Source organism: Otolemur garnettii, unplaced genomic scaffold, assembly GCF_000181295.1.
Source record: "Otolemur garnettii isolate 467f Iridium unplaced genomic scaffold, OtoGar3 scaffold00011, whole genome shotgun sequence".
NCBI classification, from domain to species: Eukaryota; Metazoa; Chordata; class Mammalia; order Primates; family Galagidae; genus Otolemur; species Otolemur garnettii.
The window spans coordinates 9,390,142-9,410,927 of record NW_003852406.1 but is presented as its reverse complement, the minus strand read 5'-3'; the positions used below and the strand labels follow the sequence as shown (position 1 = coordinate 9,410,927).

Here is a 20,786-nt window from a genome sequence, read left to right as displayed (position 1 = left end):
CCAGTAATTCTCAACCTTCCTAATGCCATGGCCCTTTAATATAGTTCCTATGGGTTGCAACCCACAGGTTGAGAACCGCTGCTCTAAACCAAGACAACAGTTGAAAAACTCCAAACTGGGCTCGGCGCCTATAGCTCAACTGGCTAAGGCGCCAGCCACGTACACCTAAGGTGGCGGGTTCGAATCCCCAGCCCGGACCCGCCAAACAACAATGATGGCTGCAACCAAAAAATAGCCGGGCGTTGTGGCGGGCGCCTGTGGTCCCAGCTACTTGGGAGGCGGAGGCAGGAGACTCGCTGGAGCCCGGGAGTTGGAGGTTGCTGTGAGCTGTAACGCCACGGCACTCTACCCAGGGGGACAGCTTGAGGCTCTGTCTCAAAAAAAAAAAAAAAAAAAAAGAAAAACTCCAAACTGGAAACAAGAAAATATTTTCCTATTACAGCCCAGTTTGAAGATTATTTTTAATACAAAAAGTTCTAAAAATATCAGGTACTCTTTAAACATCGATGAAGTAGTCAATGAAAACAGTCAGATTATTATTAAATGTTAACAAAAGCTCTCTCTTCTGATCTTTCTTGCTATTCAGTGAACATCTTCACCAAAAAGTGTCATTTATAGTTTTTGAAATGTGTTTACAAACACAGCTTTGTTTCACAAAATTCAAAAAATACAAAGCCTTCATTCAAATCATAAAAATGCCAATTATCTCATCTTAGAATCACTGAATAAATGCAAACCTGCTCTTTTCACAGGAAGCAAATGGGCACTATCAGAGAACTAAAAATCAACCTTAGGATTGTTGAGGTGGTATCTCAGAAATCTGCAGGTTCTTTTATCAATGTAAGTTTACTGTTTGAAATTAAATAACAATTCTGTAAGGTAACCCAAGAAAATATGTTCCCCATATTCCAGAGGTAAGCTATATGAGGACTAAGACACAGAAAAGAACAGAGAATGTTAATTTTGACAAAGTTACTGAAACTAAAATTTTTATTATCTTTATCACCAAGATCACGCCTCCAGCTTGATACAACCCTATTATCTCTCCTGAAAAAACTACTTAACCTTTAACTGATACTTCCTCCCAAAACAGGATTTTTCCAAACTCTACATACAAGAATAACATTTTAGCTCTAAATAACACCAGCTATTTAGCTCCAAATACTTCCTAATTTAAAAGAAATTTTTAAAACGATAAAAGATATGACTGCCAAAGACATCATGTCTAGATCTGTAATCTAACTTCAAAATGTGGAAAACAGAACATTTTCTACAACAAACAAAAGCAGTTTTGGCCTTTAAAACCAAATATGATTTAGAAATTAAGTAAAAAGTTCACCTTCCTATCACAACCGAGCAGGGAAATGGACTCATAATTCCATTAAATAACACTATCTTTTACTGCTTTTACGAATGGTTCCCCACATCATGCCAGACAATATAACCTCTCCTCCCTGGCCCAACTCAATTCCCAAAATTCAGAGTTGTTTTAGGAAAATTATTTCTTTCAAAGTTTTGTCCATCTGCTAGCCTCTAGACTATGGTAAAATGGTTCCTACAACCCTCATAAAACAGAGCTCTTTCACTCAGTTAACCCCCAAATCACACAAGCCACTCCCCACAATCTAACCTTACTAAAGAATAAAAGTGCTGCATACCCTGTACAAAAAAACAGTCTCAGAGTATCACTTGTCTTTGCTCTTAAGAGTCAAGGCAATGGTTCTATACAGCCAGCTATATTCACATATAACCTCAATGGCTTGGCCACTTCCTAGTCATCCTTGATGTTTAAATGTAGAGTCTTGATGGGCTAGATCATTGCAGAAAAAATAAGAGAACAAGTATAAGATTCTAATAAATGAACACCCCAGGTCTGCAGTCAGCCACTCTATATAAGTCTCAGTGCTTCTTCTTAAAGCTTCACTATGCAGCTGATGCAAGGAAAGAAAAAATGCAACTGAGAAAATTTAATCTAACTTCCTACCAGCCGTTAACACAACCCTAACTCTAAACCAAATACTCACCAAGTGTTTACTCACCTCAAAGCATAGTATTCTACAGAGACACAAGTGTAAAACACACCATCTCTGCTTTCAGAGAGTTTATAATCTGGCTAATACACATACAATTTAAAAAACAAACAGGCACCAGTAATCCCAAAACTCTGAGAAGCCAAGATGGGACAATCTTTTGAAGCCAGGATGTCAAGACCAACCTCATCAACACAGCAAAGTTGTCTCTTCAAATATGTATATATGTGTGTGTGTGTGTGTGTGTGTGTGTATATATATATATACATATATATAGAGAGAGAGAGACAGACAGACAGACAGACAGCCTCAGGAGGCTAAGGCAGGAGGACGATTTAAGCCCAGGAGTTCAAGGTCACAGGAGTTCAAGGTTGCAGTTATCACAATACCACTGCACTCCAGCCTGATGACAGTGTGAGACCCTGTCTCTAAAAAAGTAAATAAATAAAAATTTAAAAATAAATTTAAAAAATAGCAGATGGCCATGTTCTAAAGAATATTAGGGCAAAAAGAAAGAGCTAAAAAGTTTCCTGAGTCTAACTCCTGCAACAGAAATCCTTTGTTCAATATTCATTAGAAGCTGGCTTCAATCCTTCAAAATTATAAGGTTAAAACTCACAAGGCTGTTCAGCAATAATAACTGGTCAAACTCAAAATCTACTGGGCATACTTGCCATACTGGCCTTAGCTTTGCCTTCAGAATCAAAAAAGAAACAGTACTTTCTTCCACTCAAGAGTCCTTACAATATCTGGAAACCACATGTTTACAAAACTATAGCCTGAAATGGCTGAGAAAATCTTCATAAAGGAAAGAAGGTCCAAATGGGACAGGAATGGCAAAAAGCATTCCAGGAAGTGAGTAAACATAACTTGAGTTAGATGGTCAGGTTAGACCAGCATGACTGAATCACACAAATTAGATTTGAAAGCAGTGCAGGTAAGACAAACTAAGTTAAATCCCCCTGAAATTATCAAAGAACATAAACACCAAGGTGAGGTTTCTAATTGTTTTGACAGCCAATAGCGAACAAACACTAACTGAAACAATTCATAGGAGTTAAATGTTTCAAGGATATGAGATAAGGCAGGCATGGTAAGCATGGTGGTTCATGCCTGTAATCCTAGCACTTTAGGAGGCTGAGGCAGGAGGGTTACTTGAGGCCAGAAGTTCAAGGGCAGCCTGATCAAGATTGAGGCCCCCATCTCTACCAAAAAAAAAAAAAAAAAAACCAGAAAAATTTAGCCAGGTTGATGGTGAGGACCTGTAGTCCCAGCTACTTAGGAGGCTGAGGGAGGAAATCATTTGAGCCTCAGGGAGTCTGAGGTTGCAGTGAGCTATGATTACAATGCTGTACTCTAACCCAGGCAACAGAGTGAGACCTTGACTCAAAAAAAGAATCTGAGATAGAATTGTATTATGGAATGAATGTCTATATCTCCCCAAATTCATATATTGATAGCTGAGTGTTGTGGCAGGCACCTGTAGTCCCAGCTACTCAGGAGGCCGAGGCAAGAAAATCACCTAAGCCCAGGAGTCGGAGGTTGCTGTGAGCAGTGTGACGCCACAGCACTCTACTGAGGGCAATAAAATGAGACTCTGTCCCCCAAAAAAAAAAAAAAAATTCGTATGTTGAAGCCCTAATCCTGAATGTGACAGTATTTCTTCAGTGGAGATGGGGCCTTTGGGAGTTTAATCTGAGTTCATGAGGTGGCACCCTTATTATGAAACCGGTGCTCTTATAAGAATAGATGTCAGAGAGCACACGTGGGAGTCCACATACACAAACACATGTGCACTGAGGACAAAATGAAAAGGCAGCCTCCATGAGCCCAGAAGAAAGCCCTCACCAGACTCAATGATGCTAGTATCCTGATCTTAGACCTCTACCTTCCAAAACTTTAAGAAAGTAAATTTTTGTTGTTTAAGCTACCAAGATTATGGTATTTTGTTACAACAGCCCAGCAAACTAAGATTGGCAAAGAGAGCAACTGGCAACAAGCAGACCACTTAAAGGGACTATTGCAACGTCCAGTGGTAAAATAACAGATTACAAAGATGGTAGCAGGAATGAAAAGAAAAATTAGCTATGAAAGAAAAACAAGCTATTTAACCTGGCCCCAGAGTTCTTAGAAGTTTTATATTCAAGAACCCTCACCACCCATTCCCAGGGTCTTTAGTTTTGCTGGTTCACCTACCACCTATTCTGTATCACAACAATTTAAGATAAATCTCTGAGAAAGCAACAGGAATGAGACGGTCCCAGAACTTTCTTAATTCCAGTCCAGCAACTATCATATAATCTTACAACCCCTTTCTCCCAACCCCAGTCATCATCTTATCCTGAAGAACAATCAGCAAATAGTTCCTATGGAGGCCACAAGTCCAGTAGCCTCCATCAAAGCTACCCCAATGGGTCTATTGTCTCTTGGCTCATAAGTCTGGATTTGCCAATTTCCTTCTTTAAAATAAACTGCATTTCTAAACAATACAATCTTATAAAGAGACACATACAAAGAGTCATGGAAAATTCAAAAATTTCCCAATATAAGGTAAGCCAGATGCTTTATATACCCAGACATGCACATTAATCGGAAAAGGACAATACTGGCTGCTCAGGGACCCCTCACCCCTCAACAGACAGTCCCTACCCCTGATACCCTGTCAGTCATGAATAAGACTAAGTCAGCCCTTCTCACTTCAAGATAGGAATTCCACCTGTTGTTTCTCTATCTCATCCTTGCATGCTCTCATCTTCATTCAGGAATACGCCAAGCATGTTCTGTACTCTTAACCATTTAAAAGGTTAACTCTTTAAGGACACTAAAATTGTTCAGATTACTGCTTATCAGTACAAACCAAAAGCAAACTATTCCTAAAAACTATTTAGCTGTCACACATTCATACTTCAGCCTGGGGTTAACTTTGTCACTACGAAAGATGTTTAACAAACATTTAAAACAATGGAGTTGAGAATAAGGGACTCAAGGGTATTAATTTGGGGGCTCTATGGCTTGGGATATAATTAACAGAGTCCTCACAAAGAATGTGTGTGAGGATTTTTTTATTCTGTTGCTTTAGCTTCCCCCATTTAACCTAACCTAAAAGAGAAAGACTTATATGAAGAATTCTGAGATTTCGGGGGGGGGGGGATACCTACTATAAGGAGCTCTGTAGGCTATCATTCCTTTCTAACTTACCATCAGAAACATGACCATTATACACCACCTACTCTTAAGACAACAAATATTTGTACAACCTCTACATTTTTGAATTTCCTTAAAAATTATTTAACTCATCATTCATAGCAGTATTTTCTTTCTCTCCATTTTAAACATAACATAAACAGACTCAGATGTTGAAACATATTGCTAGATCATGAATCTAGCAAGTAATAAAGGCGACACTGAACCAAATTCTGTAACTCCAAACCCCTCCTCTTTCTAATATACCACAATGTATCTGTATTCTCCACCACATTAAAGTAACAAACCTATCTACACAGAATAAAAAACAACAGTGCATTAGTAAGACACCTCTCAAACACCTTCAAGTGGTCCTTAATAAAACAAAAGCTAAATCTACTTTTAAATATTAACAAATAAAAAGACAAAATGGACTCTCATCCTCTCAATATTATGAAAATTTGCACAAGTCTTTTCATTTTAATACATTAATAAGTTCTGCTGCCAAAATTAAACTTAACAAGTTCTATTAAAATCTCTTCTGTATATTTGATAACATTTTAAAATAGCCTTGGAATAACTACTTTCCATCTGCTTTAATTTGCCTTTATATCTAAATAAATACTTAAGTCTTTGAAAAGGGGAAAAGTCAAGAATTTTCTACACTGTGAAGCAACCATTCTTTCCTATGGTCTCAACTAGTTGAAAGCTGTGACTATTCCAGTATCTTGCGACTATCAAATTTCATCTTCTTCCCAAGACACAGAGTTTGAAGGCAGCTGAACAATGAGAGAAGACTATACAAAAAAGAATTACATTCTCCTAAAGACATTTCAGGTTGCAGCTGTTTATATTTAATATCTTGATAAAAACAAAATGTCTAACTATTTTATAGAGGCTTGTATTATACTGTTTTCTCTTTAATAAAAATAAATCTTGAAGAACTTCCTTTTGGAAACTATCAACGTTACACATGATTTAAGACTCCTTGTTACAACTACAAATTTGAAAAATTTCTAGAGATATTAAATTCCTCCTCAAGATAAACCATGTTCTAGCATAGATTGGTATCAGTGCAGGTGCAACTACAACTGATCAGAGTTAGCTACTTCTGAGGGGCAATAAGAAACCACAAGCAAATGTGTATCACTATTTCTCTATTTCCTCTGTAAAATGAACAGTTATGAACTTCCTACAAGAATTATGAAGTAAAAGGCAGGTGAGTAAATATTATGAACTACTTTTATCATTGTTGATTTTTTTTAAACAGTAAGACTCCTTCCTTCCCCCCATCCTTCACTGGGTAAAGTCCTTACTGCTGTTAAAACTGATTTGGCAGTCTCCAGAGTCAAACTTAATGCAAATAGAGTCTGCTCACTACAGTACGCTCTTGAGCTTAACAAGAGGAGTTACAGTATGAAGAGAGATCTTGACAATATGGCCTGTTGCGTCTCAAAACCTTACAAATTTTAAGTGGATTTAATTATCCAACATTGTATCATGGTTCTTAGGATGGTAACACTGGGGAATGCTACAGGAAACAAGGCTTGCAAAGCAACCAGAAAAGCCAGAATGATCTACTGGTTCACCTCCAGGAGCTTACTATGTTGCCCAAGCTGGTGTCAAACCCTTAGCCACAAGCACTGTCCCACCTCTTGCCTCTGAAATTGTTCAGATTATAGGCGGAGGTTACTGCTCCTGGCCTACAACTTGTTTTTAATGATGATGCCTATACGGTAATAGTATATTTCAAAAAGAAACACTATGCTACTAGTCTATGAAAACTTTTCACAGATAAAGGAAAGAATAAAATTTATCAAAGACTGGTTTTGTCTATCCCCTACAAAAAGCCCCACTTTTCTTTTTTTTTTTCTGAGATAGAATCTCACTGTTGCCATCAGGAGAGTGCAGTGGCATCACAGCTCACAGCAACCTTAAACTGTTGGACTTAAGCGATTACCTTGCCTCAGCCTCCCAAGTAGCTAGGACTACAAGTGCCTGCCACAACACCTGGCTTTTTTTTTTTTCTTTCAGATTTTGGCCGGGGCTGAATTTGAACCCACCACCTCTGGCATATGGGGCTGGCACCCTACTCCTTGAGGCACAGGCGCCTCCCAACGCCTGGCTATTTTTTGGCTGTAGTTGTCACTGTTGTTTGGCAGGCCCGGGCCGGGTCTGAACCTGCCAGCTCCTGTGTATGCGGCTGATGCCCCAGCTGCTGAGCTACAGGCGCCAAGCCCACTTGTTCTTTATGAAGATGACTGAGTAGGATTTTCCTATTTGCTCTTAGGCAACAGTCAGAATTCAGAAAAGGTATGATCATAGTTGATGCTTGCTTAGAGGGGAATCATAAAATGCTGGTCATATATATGAAATAGGAACCAAATGAAAAAAATTCTCTCCTGACAGGTCCCTGAAAATTTCCCTCTATCCTTTTAACTCCCCAGAAAAATATGTTTGTCCCAAAAGATGAGAAAGCCTGTCTCCTGAAAATAGAAATGTGATTTCCTAAATCAATGTACTGATCAGACTACTCAAAGCATAAAGCTCAGCCTTTCTAAGAACAACTCCGCCACAATTTTTTTTCTGTATTTAAAATAATAGTCTATAGTCTAGACTTCAAGAACAAAAAGAAATTCTTATAGTAAGCTAAAAACAATACCTGGATTTGGGTGGGGGGCGGGGAGAAGATGAGGGAGAGAGGTAGGTCTCCATAATACCCTTTCTGAAATCCATGGGGCCAGGTAGATTTTAGAATTCAGTGTTCCAGATTTTAGAAAAGAAATATAGTGTACAGGTATATACCACATGTTACAAATCACCCTCCACCCAGCTCCTAGTAACCGTACAGTAACCAGGAAAACAGAAAACATCAACAGCCTCCCTTCAGATAAGATCAGATTTGCTACCAACATAGTTTATGCTGAATTTAAAAGAAAAATTTTGGTTCAGATCTTTATGGATTTCAAAATTGCAGATCAGGGATCGTGGATCTTTGGCAGGGAAAAGGTAGTCTCAACAAATAATAAATAAAATATGCTACTACCTAAATTTTTAAAAAACTAGCTGATACTTAGATAAGAGGCATTAAGGATATTTAGGATAATCAAGGAATGGCTCTAATCACCTGCTTAGTTGGAAACTTATAATCAATTCAAGTTGTCCACATATTCCTGCCAAGAGATTCAGCATGAAACGACATTCCAAATTTGGACCAACACTGAAGAGTATTTTCTAAAACCTGAACATGTCAATACCAAGCAGATAAACAAATGGGCCTCCAACTATATGACAGAGTCAACTAGATACAGTAGGGCTTCCAAATAGCAAAAACCTAAGAGGATCTGTTAACTCAGGAGAATTCAAAGATTTTTACCCTTGGTCTATGAGTGGCCATGTTCGATCAGACACAACTTTATGGTCAAATCACACTTATATCGGGATCTGTTAACTCAGGAGAATTCAAAGATTTTTACCCTTGGTCTACGAGTGGCCATGTAAGATCAGATACAACTTTATGGTCAAATCACACTAATATGTAAGTTCAAACTGAGACTAGCATTTTTTTCCTCTCTAGCAGCACAAGCAAACCTCTTATTTATTCCCCTAACAACCTCAAAACAATGTATGCCTCCAGAACCAAGAAGTTAGATGGCCCGAATTCACTCTTAACAGAGATCCCTGTCTTGCGGTACCAATACTCACAACTCTTGCTAAGAACAGCAGCATATTTGCTCATAGATTGCAGCAGCCATGATCACATTAAGTCCAACCAGTGTTCACTATATCAGGACCAATGAAGTGGTGGAAAAGTAATTATGAGCTGATCTGCTTATTTTTAAAGCTTCAAAATAGCTCACTGGCAAAATACCAGAAACAAATAAACTGACTACTTTTGAGGGAGGCTGTCTCCCAAGAGACTTCCATTTGGTAACTAAAATAATCTTTCATTAGTCAGATTACCACAAATTCAGAGAAAGCCCCTCAGTCCAAATTCAGGTACTTTCTTAACACCCAAAGCAAAGCAAAGCTGACAAAAAGGTGGGCCAGCTTTCCTCAATTCTAGTTAACCAAAAAATACAGTAAGCCACAGTAATCATGGCTTGAAAAAAAAAAAGATGTAATTTTTGCCTTGTCCCTTATCTCAAACTGTTTATTTTGAAGGTTTCATCCCTGAGTCACCACTCAATGCAATAAAAGTTAGTAACCAATCCCTAATCCGTTTTCATTTCTGTGAGATCTTTAAATATGATCTTTAAGTCCCCAAGCAGCTTACAGTAGAGCTTGGATGACTCACCATGGTCTTTTATGACAGCATATTTTTAACCTAGAACACATAAGAGCACATTATAAACATGGAACCAAAACCAAAACTCTCTCTAAAAACACATATTCCCTTCCCAAGTCAAGGGCACCTTAAAAAATTGCAGGATGATCTTACTGGAAACTGAAAACAGAAATTCAAATAAGTCAAATTACTAACAAAACTATCTGCACTTCAGTGTATGAAAATAATAGTTTTCTCTGTAACAAAACCATTTTTCCCCCTAATGTAATGATTTCTTTTCACAGACTTCTAAAGAAATAAGAAAAGGTCCAGGAATAAAGATGGCTAAAGAATCTGCTCTAGCGCTAGGCTTCTCACTAAAGACAGTGTAGGTCAGTATCCCACTCTGGCCTCATACCTAAAAATGCAAACCAAAATAGGAGGAAGGTATGCCAGAAACCAAAAACAATGCATCTCTGGAACTTTAGTTTTACTCAATGATCAATGAAAACATACTTACAACAAATATATTTGTGCTAGGAAGCAGAAAGTAAAGTGTACACGAATTTTTAAGATAAGATTTCTTCGGCTCACTTGCAATGTGTTGCTTCAGGCTACCAAGGGAGTTTGTGTTCCTTCTTCTCTTCTCTGTTATTAAGAAAAAAAGTAGAGACACTCTGCCCTAGAGACTCTTAACATTCTCTCCAACCTGTCTCCCAGGTATTCTATTCTCTCAGGTCACATAATTTTTATTTCACTTTGTATTTAGATTATACCTCATTCTAAAATGATTTCCAAGCAGTTGGAGAGAGAATATAAAATACGCTAAGTGGTGGCAATGCCTAAGCATAAAAGAGGGTTTTCAAAATATGTATACATTCTGTTCACCATTCTACATGCTATTATGTCTAGTCTACAAAGTAACAGTATCAAGAAAAAATCAACTAGGAAAAGGTTAATGACCTTTCAAAACTACTTATTACAATACATATAATTTTATGGCACTAAGTAGCAACTTTGATACACTGCCCTTACAGGGGCATTTGCTCACTGTCTTCAACACAGACAAAACATTTCATTTTAACCAAAGTAAAATGAGATAATGCCTAAATTGCTTATTACAATGCCTAGAACAGTAATTTAATAAACACTGGCTATAATAATTATTATTATCACTAATATTACTTTTTTAAAAGGTACCACAATAATGGCAGCCACCATTTTTGTAGCAGCTTTGTGGCAGGCAATAGGTAACTTAATTTGATCTACCCAAGGATTCTGAAGGTAGGTATTATTACCCACTTTTCGCAAATTACAGAAGTATGGCTCAGTTGATTTAAATGTCTTGCTTAGGGCCATCTAGCTAATAAGCTAAAAGCATCCATACCAATCCAGTTGTCTGACTCCTGAGTGCAACTCTTTCTACTACATTATATTGTCTCTCTCATAAAAAGTCAGGTATTCAAGGGCTCTCATGCTGACAAGACTCCCAATTAAATTCCACTCCATTTCAATAAGCACAGGTTGAAGAATGACAGGAATTCCCTCCAGTCACTGCTCAACTCATTTGTATACAGATGTACACCAAATGTCGTCATGCACCCCCTTTGTGTACTGTAAGAAAAATTTGTGTTTTTACATTAAATCATCAACCAAAGGCACTAATTTTATATATCTACCTTCAACAACAACATCAATCCTTGGCCTGAGTTCACTTCCCTTAGGGAATTAATTCACTCAGATTTAATTACAACTTGAAGGCACAAAATCTACATCTCCTATCCGAAAGAAATCAAGTGAGTAAAAATGTATGCATGTACAAAAAGGTGATCACTACCACACTTATAGTATCAAAAAGGAAGTTAACAAAATCTCTAAATGTTGAACACTAAGAGAACCGATTTGTTTAGTTATGCTATATTCAGTCCATGTAATAGTGTAACAATTATTTGTAAACCAAGTTTATAAAGAATCTGTATTAAGAAAATGCTCATGGTAGAAGATTAAGTGAAATAAAAAAGGACATAAGGCAAACTGCCATTCAGTTTTCAATTTCGCAAACACAGAACTGTCAGGTGAAAAAGGGGGGGGGGGGGGAAGCCAGAGAGATGGCTCACGCCAGTAATCCTAGCACTCTGGGAGGCCAAGGCAGGTGGATAGCTTGAGCTCACGAGTTCGAGACAAGCCTGAGACAGAGTGAGACTTGGTATCTTCTAAAAATAGAAAAACTGAGGCAAGAGGATCGCTTGAGACCAAAAGTTGGAGGTTGTGAGTTATGATGCCACAGCACTCTACCAAGAGCAACAGCTTAAGATTCTGTCTCAAATAATAAATAGTAATAAATCAAAACAACAATTTTCTCTGTAGAGTGAAATAAGTGATTGTTTTCCCTTTTTGTTTTTTTCTGTTATATTTTCTTTTCAATAATACAGACTAAAATAATCCTTTTTCTGCATATAAGAATTTTTTTTTAAACAACATCTTTATACCCAACACTTTCTTCATAAATCTTCAAATTAGCCAGAAGACTCCCAGGTTATGTGAAATTTAAAAGGCTCAAAACGATTCAGCATCTTTATCACCTGCAGTACTACCACCTCCAACAATGCCAGAACTACAACCTCAGCCATGTCTCGTACCTACAGAAATCCAATCCTTCAAACTTTCTCAGTTCTTCACTTCTGTTATTTTTCCTTCCTACTTCTTAGACTAATTGTCAAATCCAAACTTTTACCAGCTCATCCCTAGATTAGCACACAGGCCTCCTAAATAAATAAATGCTTTCCTTACTGTAGTGCCTCAGCACTAATAATTCCCTCCATCATAGCTATTTGCTAGGCACTGTTCTTGGAGCTTTACACATATTAACTCAATTAACATTTACAACAACCTTATGAGGATAGGTACTATTATTAATCTTCCTTTAAGAAATAGAAGCATGAAGAGATTAGGTAACTCATTCAAGATTACCTAGTAATTCAGTGGCAATATGTGGATTTCAACCTATGTGGTCTGGTTCCAGTATGTAAACATGAGCATCTTCAGGAGTGATGATTGATAAAAACCAGGTTCTCTTTCTCTGTACTATACAGACCCCTGGATGGAGCCAAATTTCAACTTCCAGGTCTCTACTCCAAATTCCAATTGCAATACTCCTCAACCTGGGAGGCAAGGTCTTCTCTTCCCTAATTCATTTCCACATCTCCATTCAAGTCAGCTCTAAATTCAATACTTTTGAGTTTTTCTTAAGCCAGTTCACTGACTCTTCAACACATCCTTATTATTATGGACTCAATGTTGTTGACATTTTTTATGTTATAGAAATTTCCCTCACAATTTTACATTTTACCTTCCAACCTAAATCATGAAATGTCTCTACTTTTTCTGAAATGACCTCCATTTTCCATCTCCCCACAAGCTACTAGAATATAGACTGTACAAAACAGATACAAAATAAACACATAGTTAATTGATTAAAAATAAGATAAATATCACACAAGTTTTTAACAAAGCACAATGCCACTCATTAGTATTTTGAACCTATATATTTAAATGTTTGTCTTCTCGTTGTATTTAATAAATATAATGCATTTGATTTGTATCTCCAACAATTCTATCCAAAAACAGTGATACCCAAAAGCAGTCCTAATAAATGATGTTTTTAAAAAGGCATCCCACACATTGTTCAGAAATGGCATACTTTTTTTCCAGAAAACTCTTTCTAATAGCATTATCTTTACTTCTGTGGCAAGAGTTACCCAAGTCTTTGACAACACTGAGCAGGTAATGACATTCCAGGAAGGATTATCAATTGTTCAAAAACAGAAAAGACTATCTGGTTTTAATAAAAAGTATTCCACATGGCCCCATTAAATTTAAAATTTGAGAACAACTATTTATATTCAAGGATGGATATCTTCTTTTTATCTTCCTAGTCCAAAAAAAACTGTTTAAAAATGGAAAGGTGATATATCAAAGGACAGCACAAAAGGCAGAAAAACTTGAATTTGTATTTAAATGGTTAATAAAAACAAATGCAAATAATACAGATATGCCTCAGTATATTTAATAAACAAGTCTCTAAAACAGTATAATCTAATCAAATTGTTTTTCAAATTCAGTATAACCAGTGACTACTTAAAAGAACACCACAGGAATTGTTCTGAAAAGCACATAATACTCATGGTTAAGGCTGGGCACCTGTACTCAGTGGTTAGGGCGCCAGCCACACGCACCAGGGCTGGTAGGGTCCAACCCAGCCTGGGCCTGCTACTGGAAAAAAAAAAAAATAGCCAGGTGTTGTGCGGGTGCCTATAGTCCCAGCTACCAGGGAGGCTGAGACAAGAGAATCACTTAAGCCCAAGAGTTTGAGGTTGCTGTGAGCTATGACGCCATAGCACTTTACCAAGGGCAACTCAGTGAGACTCTGCCTCAATAAAAAAAGAAAAAAAAAATTCAAGGTTAAGTCTCTAATTTTTCTGTTTTCCAACTTTATATTTTCATGTACAGCTTTTCTCTTAGAAAAAATAAAAAACCCTTTTCTAGTTATCTCTTACCTTAAATGAATCACTTAATAGCAGACCACATTTATCCTAAAAAATACTGTATTGAACTGATTCTGGTCATTCTCATCTATCACTACAGATTACCTGAGGCAAATTTCTAACATGGTTCAATTTTAACAAATTCTAACAAGTGTGTACCACTACAAATTACAGTTATAAATTTCAACACTGATAGGTATATAACATCAACTACACCCTACTCATAAACTTAAAATACCTCACGTGGAAGGCCAAAACCTAGTTGCTTCTCTATTTAAAATCACCATTCCTATGAAAGCTCAGTAAAAAAACAAACATACACGCTAGAAAATTTTGTTTTCTCTTCTTGACTTTTTTCTTGTTATGCTCAAGTAATGTTATGACAATTTGAAAAGCTTACTTCATATTTAATAGGATAAGTAGGTATTTAAAAATCTTACCACAGATTTAATTACTTGAAAAGTAGATGCAGTTATAAACAGAAACACTTCTTTCAAAGTCATTATAGACCATTATAAAAGGGCAATACCAAAAATCCTTGTGTTGATAGAACAGCTTTTTGATCTTGACTGTATCACTATCAATAACTTAAATCAGCCAGACAAGGTGGCTCACACCTATAATTAGCAGTCTAGGAGGCCAAAGTAGGAGGATCCCTTGGGCTCAGGAGTTAAAGAAAAGCCTGAGAAAGAACAAGACCCATTTCTCCTAAAAACAGAAAAATAGCCAAGCATTGTGGTGGGTGCCTATAGTTCCAGCTACTAGGGAGGCTAAGGCAGAAGGATTGTTTGAACGTAAGAGTTTCAGGTTGTTAGGAGCTAGGTACTCTAACCTCTCAAAAAAATAAAAAATAAAAAATTTGTATCAATAACTGTATTACAGTTTTATAAGATGTTCCCACTACAGGAAACTTGGTAAAGGGTACATGGGATTTCTGCATTGTTTCTTACATCTGCATATGAATCTATAATTATCTCAAAATAAAAAGTTTCACATAATTTAAAAAAAAATACTCTAGAACAATTTAATGAGAATTCATTTTTCTGGGCCTCTATCAACATTTTCAAAAAGCCTATATATATCTCTAAAAATCCACCCTTTCCCAAGGATCGGTAACTGAAGAATGAAAAACTGTATTCCTTTTTAAAAATCAGGAGCTGGGGCAGTGACTGGCTCAAAGGAGTAGGGCACTGGCCCTATATACTGGAGGTGGCAGGTTCAAACCCAGCACCTGCCAAAAAATGCAAAAAAATAAAGTTAAATAAATAAATAAATAAAAATTAGGAGCTAGGGGTGGCGCCTGTGGCTCAAAGGAGTAGGGCGCCAGCTGCATATGCCGTGGTGGTGGGTTCAAACCCCGCCCCCAAAAACTGCAAAAAAAAAAAAAAAAAAATTAGGAGCTAGATAATACTTCTTACAATTATTTCCAAAAATGCTGGGCAAGAAAAAAAGGAGTCTATAATGGTAGAAGAAATGTCTGATATGAATAAGAAAAAATAAAGCTTTGCTGTTAATGAACTTCCTAGATAGGAATATCAGAGAGAAGCATACTCAATATATGCAGATGGCTTGCCAAACAATATGCCACACCCCCTTCCAACATCTTATTATTTGCATTCAAAAACTAACAAAGGAAATTTTCAGATATCATGCAAACACTTCAGTCTACTAAAAATTAAACCAAAATCACAATTTAGATCCACAAACTCAAATCCTGAAGTTGGAAATAATTAATTTACACACCTGTACCATTTCCATTTTGTCAATCCTTTAACAAACTTTCCTTCTACCCACTGCCTTAGGACTACCTCACATTTCTCTCCAACAGAAACACTTCTTTCAAGGTCATTATAAGAACACGTTCACAGAGTATATCATACTAAAGGGACAAATTTACTGTCTTACCATGATGCAAAGAAAATTAACACCTCAATGGAGAATGGACATTGTAACAGACTCCTCAAGACAAGTAAGTAATACTAAACACACCTTTGTCTTTTCCATAGCGACTTTTGATAAAGTGTCATTTGTTTTGCTTCAAGAATTAGAAACATAATATCACATTCTATATCATATAATTGTAGCTAAAAAGATTCTCTAAGTATTATATATTATTTCTCAAAAGCTACCCACTGTAAAATGAATTCATCCTCAAGGACAAATAATTAAGAAAAGAAACTATACTGCACAATGCTAAACTACAGTTTTCACGAGGCAAAAGGCATACGGGTTAACAAATATTACTCCACAGACAAAAAAAAACCTCTAATCTTTACAGAAACTTTTCTGAAGCAAAGTCAAATCTTCAGCTACTTATATACTACAAATAAACATTAGATTGTATTACATAATATCCTTTGAAATCAGGGCAGAAGATTATTCAAATGTCAATAAAGTACATAAACATAAAGTATGTAATACAATATTATACCAATTTCATTAAGACATTCCCTTTATGAAACAGCTATAGAAAAACCATATAAAATGATCATTTCTGACATTTCTCTTTCCCAAATTTAAATTTGTCCACTAATTGTTAAAGGTCATAACTTATTTTTATTATAATTTTTTTCTAGCATTTAAAGCAAATCACACACAAATATTGCTGTTCCACTCAACAAAGGAGTTTAAGGTCAAAGTATCAATGGATAACAAATCTAAATCTAACAGTTGTCTAACTAAAAATTTCCTATTCCAAAGAAATCAAATACTGTGACCACTCGTAACACAGAAAAATAACTTTTTCTTTGTGTAATACAACCTATTGAAAGAAGTCCAACAACTGCTTCAATGCTACTGCTTGCAATCTACATCTAAGTTCACACAGACTTTTTAATTTCAGGCTACATAAATTATTCTTCTCAATTTTAAAAGTGAAATAAATATAACTGCCTTTATTCTGAAAAGAATGCATTTCTAGTAAGTTTCTGAAGTTCTCATTCTTATTTTTGACAAGTACACAGTTAAATATATTTTCTATAATTTAAGCTAGAACAGTATGAAAGGATAGTACCACTGCTCACTTAATGAAATATACTAAGCGTCTATTACATGTGTTAGACAAAGTAAATTTAAAAGTTTCCAAGAATACATTATTCACTGTAAAAACTGAGATGTTCTCATAACATCAGGAAAGAAATGGAATACAGCTACCTTATACATTAACAATTTTCTCCTCCTCTCCCCCCAAAAGTAAGAATTTTCAAATGATTTCCAATAAAAGGAAGGAGGTAAGAGAAGAGCTAGGGTTTGGCTAACATTTTATGATATTTCTTTGATCAAGGATTATATTAGCCTTTAGGCTATTTAAAATTTAAAAATGCTTTTACTCTACTTATTTGAGATGTTTAAAGGAATGTTTTCATTATAAGCTGTAATTTCATAATTAAAAACAACTTAGTAAATTAGTATGTAATTTTGAAATAGAAACTTTTTAAAATGTAAAGAGGCATAAAGTTAAATTGGTTATGAAATTAACCTTATTTTCTCATGTTTTATTCTCATAGTATTTTAAGAAATCAACTGTCATTTTACTAAGAGAAATATAACACATCGATCAGAGAAATTACTGAGTTTCAGCCAAGAGAGCTGATTTTCTTAAGATGATGCTATCATGGCATTAGTTTTTTTTTTAATCTCTGAGCACTAAGGAATAAATTTAAATTAAACAGAAAGTTACAGCTCTTATACACTAAGATGGCCTTGCTTCTACAGAATATTTAAAAACTATGAGTTTTTAAGAAGTTAGAAAAACAAAAAATGCACAAAGAAAAATGGGATAAATTTTTAATAACAAGGCAGAGTTGTTACAAATATAAAGATGACAGTACTAGTGTCGGAATATAAATCTAATTTAACTTCCTCTAAAAAGTACCCTAATATAATTTGAATACAGGACAGAATTCAGCCATCCAATAGGTGTCATTTAAAAATGAAGCTAAATTTCTATTCATTTCTGACATTTACTCAATATCTCAAATAACTGTGACAAAATTATTGATTTCCTACAGATTTCCAAGGGAAGCACCATCTTTTAAAATAAAAAAATTTCACTAATTATTGCTTGACTCAACTCCACCTTTTATGTGTACATGTGCAATACCTGAACTTCATGAAGAAAGATACTAAAATGCTTTATATTTTATACTAAAATGTATCACAACAGCACAATAGAAGTTTCCGGATTTAAACATCATCTTACCTGATCCACTGAACTGACTGCTACCCAGTGTAGTTGGTCTGGTTTTCCCACTATTAACAGGTGGGGAAAACATCTGCAAAATAACCCAAATATAACCGTTAGTCCTGAAATTTCTCTAGACACTTTACTAAAGTCCGTCAAGAGCCATTGATTAGTTACTATATTTCAGAGGGATGCTGAAATAAAACTGGAGATACATTCAGACGCAGAGAGGCAAAAATCCTGAGTGATACTATTTCCTAACACTGCTTGGAAATACTCGTTACATTCTGTTGTGAAAATCCAATCACTTTCATGAGATTCCAAGATTGTTAAGTTTAAACAATAAATTTTTACCCATAGTCTTCACTTTGGAACTAAGGGAATCCCATTACATTTACATTACAACTTAATACATATATACAGTCAAAATCATGCCCAATGAAATAACTACATACAGTAAGGATTATAACATAGTTTATAAGGCAGATGTTGGTCCTGCCTCCTAAAGCAGTTAATAAAGGAATTCCACTCATTAGAAATAAGGGCAGTGGGTCCTCAGGTTTCAGCTGATATTTTTAAGTTATTTCCCATGTTAAGGACACACACACACACACATATAATCTTAAAATAAAAGTCCTCGGCTCAAAAGGCTGGAATTTCTAGCTCTGGACTGGCTTTCATGCAGCTGACATCTTTCAGGTACCATAAAGTATATCAGATGTTGGGGAGGGAAACAGTGAGAAGGGTTGAAGAAAAAAAATTTTTTTCATATAAAATGTCCAAAATCTCTAATAATCATCAGCGTAAGAGGGTGACTCAAGCAAAGCTCATGGTTACATTGTTCTCTTTTTAACTAGTTAAATCAAATGACCCCTCTGGCATTAAAGTTTTAAATCTACAAGTCTAGACATTACATCAAAGTTCAGGTGTCCAACTTGGGGGAGCTGGACTTCAGCCCTGAGAACTACTGCTCAAAGCAGATGGAGTTCAAGCTGCCCAGACTCCACATTGCCTTCCTCCTCTTTTTTTTTTTCCCCCTTTTCTTTTCCTTCGGTAAACCTCCGCAGAACCCCGTGGAAAGCTCTCATACCGCACTGAAGTCCAGCAGGTCGCTCAGCTCCTTGTCGGTCCCTATAGCGGCCATGCGCTGTTGCTGGGGATTCATCTTCGGCCACTTCTAGCAGGTCCTACGACAGAGGAAAAGGGCTCAACGAGAGACCACCGAGGCCCAAAGTGTGTGGGGGGCTTGGAGTGGGGCGCTGGAGAACAGGAAGAACGCTGGGGGCGCCGGGCTGACTTCCAATCCCCCCAATCGCTCCCACCGCGGCGCGAGCAGGGGGCGGGAGGGCTCAGCGCCCGCTCCAGATCCCCGAATGCACGCGTTCCTCGGCGCGGCCCGAGAGCGACACGGTGGCTCCCGCAACTCGCTGCCTCTCCAGCAAGTTTCTAAGCCGGTTCCTGCCCCCTCCCCGGTGCCCCCTGCCCCGCGCTGCCGCCGGGAGCTCCGCGCGCGGGGCCCGGCCGGGGCGGGGGTCTCGAGGAGCGGGGTGAGGGGCAATTCGGCGTCCAGCGAACGGAGCGGCAGCGAGGGGAGATGCGAAGTGACTCACTCGCTCGGCAACAATAGAACTGACAAGTTGCGGGGAACGCGCCGCTCACGGGCCGCATCTGTGGCCGCCGCCGCCCGGACGTCCGCGGAGGGCCCGGGGGGTCGGAAAGCACCCCCTGCGCGTCCGAGGGTCGTTTTTAAAAAGAAAACTGAAACGCCAACAACTATTCTTGCTCTCGCCCGGCGTCCTCCACCCCGGCTCGGCCTCCTCCCACTTTTGCTGCCCTGGCCGGGACCTGCCGAACAATGAGCCTGGCTCTGCGGCCGAAGCCGCCCGCTCTCCCGCGCGCCCCGGAGCCCGAGCGCCGGCCCCAGCCGAGCGCCGAGCCGGGCGCGCAGGCCGAGCGCGCCGCCCCCGGGCCTGACCGCTCGCGAGTCGCGCCTCCGCCCCCACTTCGCTCCCCAACTTGGAGGGGACCCCAGGTTTGGCGCGGTACAAAGGGGTGCGGAGTTGGGGCTCGGGCCGGGGCGCCCCCGCCCTGGCAGGGACGCAGCGGCGCCCCGCAACCTCCAACCCCGCCATGCCGTTCCCCTCCCGCTCGCCAGCCCGCAATTACCTGCCGCCCGGTCTCCGCATCCAACCACCCCGATTAAAGTTCACTTTGGCCGGGAGAGCGGGCTCAGGCTTCCCCTTGCACCGCCCGGCGGCTCGGTTCACTTTGCCCCGTTCGAGCTCTCGGGTCCGGGTGGGGGAGGCGGCTCTCGGGCCTGGCCGCCCCTTCCTCCCGGGGCGGGCTGACGGTCCCCCCGAATAGAACTTGTGGGTCTCCTCAGGCGGACATTTTTTTCGCTGAGGCGGCCTCAGCACCACGATCGGCTCGCCTCCGGATCCCTCCGCGCCGGGAAGAGCTCCGAGTTAACCCCTTAGTCCCCGGTCCCCTGCGCCGCCTAGGAAGTGGGGCCGGCGGAGGGGGCGGGGAGGAGCCGGCGGGAACTGGGAGGAGCCGCAGCGCGGCGGGTGGACAAAGCC

The 20,786-nt window shown here is 38.5% G+C and overlaps 1 protein-coding gene across 1 annotated transcript in view; it reads right to left on the bottom strand.

Moving 5' to 3' along the window:
- Positions 1-20,708, bottom strand: part of TCF12 (transcription factor 12) — a 353,758-nt gene extending 333,050 nt beyond the window's left edge. Inside the window, exons 1-3 of the mRNA XM_012801793.2 lie at positions 20,374-20,708; positions 19,298-19,394; positions 18,226-18,298 (exon numbers count right to left, since the gene is read on the bottom strand). Coding sequence (XP_012657247.1) covers positions 18,226-18,298; positions 19,298-19,372 — 148 coding nt within the window. The 5' untranslated portion in view covers positions 19,373-19,394; positions 20,374-20,708. The remainder of the gene's footprint in view (positions 1-18,225; positions 18,299-19,297; positions 19,395-20,373) is intronic.
- Positions 20,709-20,786: the final 78 nt, after the last annotated feature.